The sequence below is a fragment of the Carya illinoinensis genome, chromosome 5, assembly GCF_018687715.1.
Source record: "Carya illinoinensis cultivar Pawnee chromosome 5, C.illinoinensisPawnee_v1, whole genome shotgun sequence".
NCBI lineage: Eukaryota > Viridiplantae > Streptophyta > Magnoliopsida > Fagales > Juglandaceae > Carya > Carya illinoinensis.
In genome coordinates, this window is record NC_056756.1 from 16,581,276 (window position 1) to 16,586,371 (window position 5,096).

General features: G+C 39.1%; 1 protein-coding gene across 1 annotated transcript; it reads left to right on the forward strand.

The window, feature by feature from the left end:
- Window positions 1-589: 589 nt before the first annotated feature.
- On the forward strand, window positions 590-4,713 carry LOC122312020 (transcription factor TCP15-like). The gene is made up of 2 exons (XM_043126836.1): window positions 590-2,062; window positions 4,580-4,713. The coding sequence occupies exon 1, from the start codon at window positions 857-859 to the stop codon at window positions 2,045-2,047; it is 1,191 nt and encodes a 396-aa protein (XP_042982770.1). The 5' UTR covers window positions 590-856; the 3' UTR covers window positions 2,048-2,062; window positions 4,580-4,713.
- The last annotated feature ends 383 nt before the right edge of the window (window positions 4,714-5,096 follow it).

The following is a 5,096-nucleotide window of genomic DNA, read 5'->3' on the forward strand; positions in this document are numbered from 1 at the left end:
AAGAAAAAAAATTCTAATACCTTATAAATAATTAATAGGTAATAATAGAATAATAAACCTATCACTACTCAAAGAACAAATTACCTTAGTATCACAAGTTCCAGATGACTCATATTAAGGAGGAGGAAGGAAGTAAATCATGGAGAGGGAATTTATAGAAACTGAAGGCCCTTGGAGGCAAAGGGCGGAGGTGCAAATTGAGGCAAAAAAGGCAATGATTACTAGTGTGAGATGGGAACCACTTGATTATCTTTAATTTCTTTGGCAGTCAGTCTCTCGGATTTTTGACTTTGGGTATTGGGCTCCACCTCCGGCCACACTGTGTCTTTATGGATTGAATGATAAAGAGCACCGCACGTGGAGTCTGAATCAAGGGACTGTCCAACCACAATATATAAGGAACACCCAATTCAATTTTTCTTTTTTCTTTTTTACAGATCAGAATGATTTTTTTAAACCAAAAAAAAAAAAAAAAAAAAAAAAAAAAAAACGAAATGAAAAAATCACAATCAAATCTCCATAAAAACCCAATATTTTTAACCAGAAATCATCTGCTTTTTTCAATTTTCATAGCCCACCCACGCTTATTAATTATTCCCACTCATTATTATTTTTGTTGCTTAAAGCTTGCGATCACCTTCCTTATCCTTTCTCTCTCTGTAAAGAGAAAACAACTCAGCTGCCAGCTCCCATCTGAAAGGAATTCCATGATCCACAAGAGACTGAGAGAAAGACAGACCCACAAGGCCACCAAGTTGATTCAAATTGATCTGGGTCATCTACAGATGTACTAGGACCAAAGAAAAACAAAACAAATAAAAAAAAGGAGAAAAATATAGTTCCCCACCCTCCCTATATGATCATGGATGGTGAAAATGGGATCCGCAGGCCAAATTTCCCATTACAGTTGCTAGAGATAGAGAAAAAGGAAGAAGAAGCAGCATGTTCCAGCTCCCACTACACCTCCCTCTCCATACCCACCGGCGAACCAAGTTCATCTACCCTCTCGGCCAATTCCACTGCTCTCCAGTTACCTCCGGAGACGCCCAAGAACACCAACAAGCCACCCCCCAAGCGCACCTCCACCAAAGACAGGCACACCAAAGTCGACGGCCGAGGCCGCCGGATCCGCATGCCAGCAGCTTGCGCGGCCAGGGTTTTCCAGCTCACTCGAGAGCTAGGCCACAAGTCCGACGGCGAGACCATCGAGTGGCTTCTCCAACAAGCCGAGCCAGCCGTCATCGCCGCCACCGGGACTGGTACCATTCCCGCAAACTTCACGTCGCTTAATATCTCTCTTCGTAGCTCTGGGTCTACCATGTCAGCTCCTTCACACTTGAGAAGCGGTTATTTCAACCCTAGCTTCTCGACTGTGCCACAGTACTTGAGGAATACATTGGAAGAGACTTCGCAGAGAAGGGCTTTGTTTCCTAGTGTTGCGTTGTCATCATCGGAAAGTTCGTCTATGCTTTTGAATTTCAACTCAACTACTACTGGGAGTGTGAATGCAACATTACAGGCAAAGCAAGAGTTTGTACGTGAGGCGCCTGGCCTGGATGTATCTGCAGAGTCCGAGGGGAGCGTAGGGAGAAAGCGAAGGTCGGAGCAGGAATATCTGTCACAAAGTCAGATGGGCAGCTATTTGTTGCAATCCAGTGCGGGACCGATTCCAGCTGGTCATAGTCAGAATCCGGCAGCGTTTTGGATGGTTGCAAACCCGAGTACGAGTGGAGACTCCATGTGGACATACCCTTCGGGTGGCAATAGTACTGCTGGTATGTATAGGGGATCTATGTCTAGCGGGCTGCATTTTATGAATTTTGCTCCTCCAATGGCTCTGACGTTGCCAGGCCAACAATTTGGTACCGGAATTGGTGGAATGGGTGGTGGCGGCGCGGTGACGGACAGCCATTTAGGAGTTCTTGCGGCGCTCAATGCCTATAGGCCGATTGTCAGTGCCGGTGCTTTGGAGTCTCCGGCTAGTGGGACGCATCTCCATCATGCAGGGGGAGACGACGGACGTGATACTACTACTCACAATTCCTAGACCAATTACGCATATGTATGGTTCAATTTCATTTCAGTTACTACTTTTCTAAGTATATATTTTTGCATCCGCAACACGGCGCAAGTTTGATTGCTTTTGAAGTTGAGTTTAATCATATATATCTTGTTTGGTTTGGGTTACCGATCGAGGATTAATCTTAGGGTTTGGGAAGATATATCGACATACATATATATATATGGGTACTTATAATTGGCATTGTTTTGATATATATATATATATATTATGGTCTCTTTTAATGTGACTAATCAGTACTAATATCCTATCTTTGCTCACAAACATAATTATAATCTTATTTTTTTATCACTATATTATATATATAGTAGTACAGTTAATTCTTTGCATTACATTTTGAAGTTAGGTTTAACATGCTCATAATATATGACACACTCTCTCTCTCTCTCTCTCTCTCTCTCTCTCTCTCTCTCTCTCTCTCTCTCTCTCTGTGTGCGTGTGGTTCAGGGACATTTAGTTTCCTCCACTGAACTGGCCGTAGGAGAGAGAGGGATTGAATGGTCTTCCAGCGTTAGACCTCATAAAGCTGTGGTCCCGTTCTGATCGAGTACATGATAACAGCCCATATGCATGTTATATATATATATATATATAGAATTTTATTCATAAAATGAAGTCCATATACAAAGAACTAGAGCACTATCCTTTCGTTAACCGGAAGGAATAGCACCAGCTAGTAAGCACAAAACCAGAGCCCGAACCACACAGCCATTTACATGAGGAAAAGAGACAGAAGTATGCAATAAGTAGTAGCCATCGCATAAAAACTCCACCACCCTCTTCCCTCCGATAACTAGTACTATCATGCAAGCTAACAAGAACCACTCTAATGTGCACTAGAAAAGGATCGATACATCGTACTCAAAAATTCCAACAAGAATCCATCCATCGATCCCCCAACCCCAAAAAAAAAAAAACGTAATGCCTAGAGCTACCAAGGAAAATACCTGCAGCAACCTGAAAATTGCTACAGAAAAGCAGTACTTGCCCAACAAAATTACATCATTTCTGTTGATCCATTCAAACACGTACAAGCAGAATCAAGAACTACAAGCACACAGAGATATCCATCTCATGAGTATGTATATAATGCAGCTGGAAATGAAAATTTCTATAGCTGAAAGTGTTGCACATAATCCTGATAAATATTTCATCAACCTCAAGCCTACCAAAGCAAGTAATTCCCAAACTTTCAGGCACAAGAATACCGGGATACCAGGAAAACTGAGCAGTTAAGCTGCAACATAACTCTAGCCTACCTCACGGCATCTGCAACCTGCAAATATACAACAGCAATACACGCGGAGAGATTAAAATAAACAATCCTGATCATGTAGTTACATATATAGACGTCAGTTATATTTCACCATGCAATCCTTGTTGATCTGTGATGCACACCTTCCCTGAGATGCAGCGGTTCATTTGCATTAATTCCCACTGATACAAATCGAATATGTAGGTGTTCTAGCTAGATTAGTTTCAGTTGATAATGAGTTCAATAACGTTGCCGATCTGAATTAATGGTCTGGCGGATGATTGGTTATTGATCATGAATAAAAATTTGAAGTGAATTGTTGCTGCAAGTTGCAACAATTTTTTTTTTTTTTCAATTGATGATCATTATTCATGAAAAGTTTCATTAACTGATATTTTTTGTAAATGTAAATGTAGTACGTGTCTCCTTGGAAAGGAAGATCTTTTTTATTTCCTAGCTAATCATTAGCGGCCTTCTCAAATCTCCGAGATCGAGTTATTCCTGGATACTCTAAACCCTCCCAGAAATACCTATTCTCCTGCTTTTGCTGGAATGTTACAATTCTCAAGAATTTAAGAAGAACCTGCGGTCTAAGTTTTGGATAAATTAGATAGAATATATGCCCTACTGTTCCATAAAGATAGGTCTACCTCCCTCCAAAACTTAGATTATAGATTCTTTTCTAAGGTATCCTAATCTGTTTTTACATATTTCAAAGCTATATATCATATTCATGGACCGTGGTGGCCGTCATGCACTGATCATCATCATCATTATAATTTGTTATTGGAATCGATGCTGCTGTTATGGAATCGAATGCTACAAGTAAAGATATATGCATGGCTGATTTACAATTCAGATAAGGTGAGAGGGATGGCATTTTGTTGTAGAACATTTTTTCTTATCTTGGGCTAGCTAGTTTTCTTTTCCTATATATATATATATTAGCCATGCACTTGTATATATATATCAAGATGGAAGATTGTTTTATTCAGAGAAAAATGAGAACACAGATGATTTTCTAACCGGCCTAATGTCTAGTTTCTAGGTTAAAACTAGCACTACTTATATATATATATAGAATGTTTGTTTCTTTGGTCTCATGTACTGTTTCATCGATCTATGGAAGGACGCGGTTGGTTAATTGGTACATTAATAAATTCAATATTGTTGAAGGTCCCTAGCTAGCTGTTGCCTAGTCTTACCCTATATATTAATCATCATTTACCATCACTCCATGTCAGGTGACCGCCGGCCGTGGTGATCAGTAATCAGAATGCAGCTTTTAATTAAAAGAATGGGAATTGATGATTTATAGCTAGTAATTGGTAGCTAGGCATTCACGTACAGTGCATGCATGCTGGACTGACTCGATCGGTAATTAATTAATTAAACGAAGAAATTATGAGCAGGATTAATTTAATTTCCTCAGTTGACACAAACTTATCTAAATAATATATATATAAAATAAACGTTTTTTTATTTCGTTTTACCAAATTTTCTCTAAGAAAGCTATGGTACTTACGAGGTTGGCCAGCAAAAAACCTTTTATTTGCTTGTAATTATTTTAATTTTAGTCAATTTTCACTTATATAGATTTATTACATTATATAATAATATATATGAACAATTTTATTCATTAGTACCGTGGTTAGTAGTTCCTTAGGTAAATAAGTGCACGTGATGGCCCTGTTACTTCTTGATCACATTACAAGAAAAATATACTCATTTTCGTTAGAAATAGTCTTTTTAATTACAAAA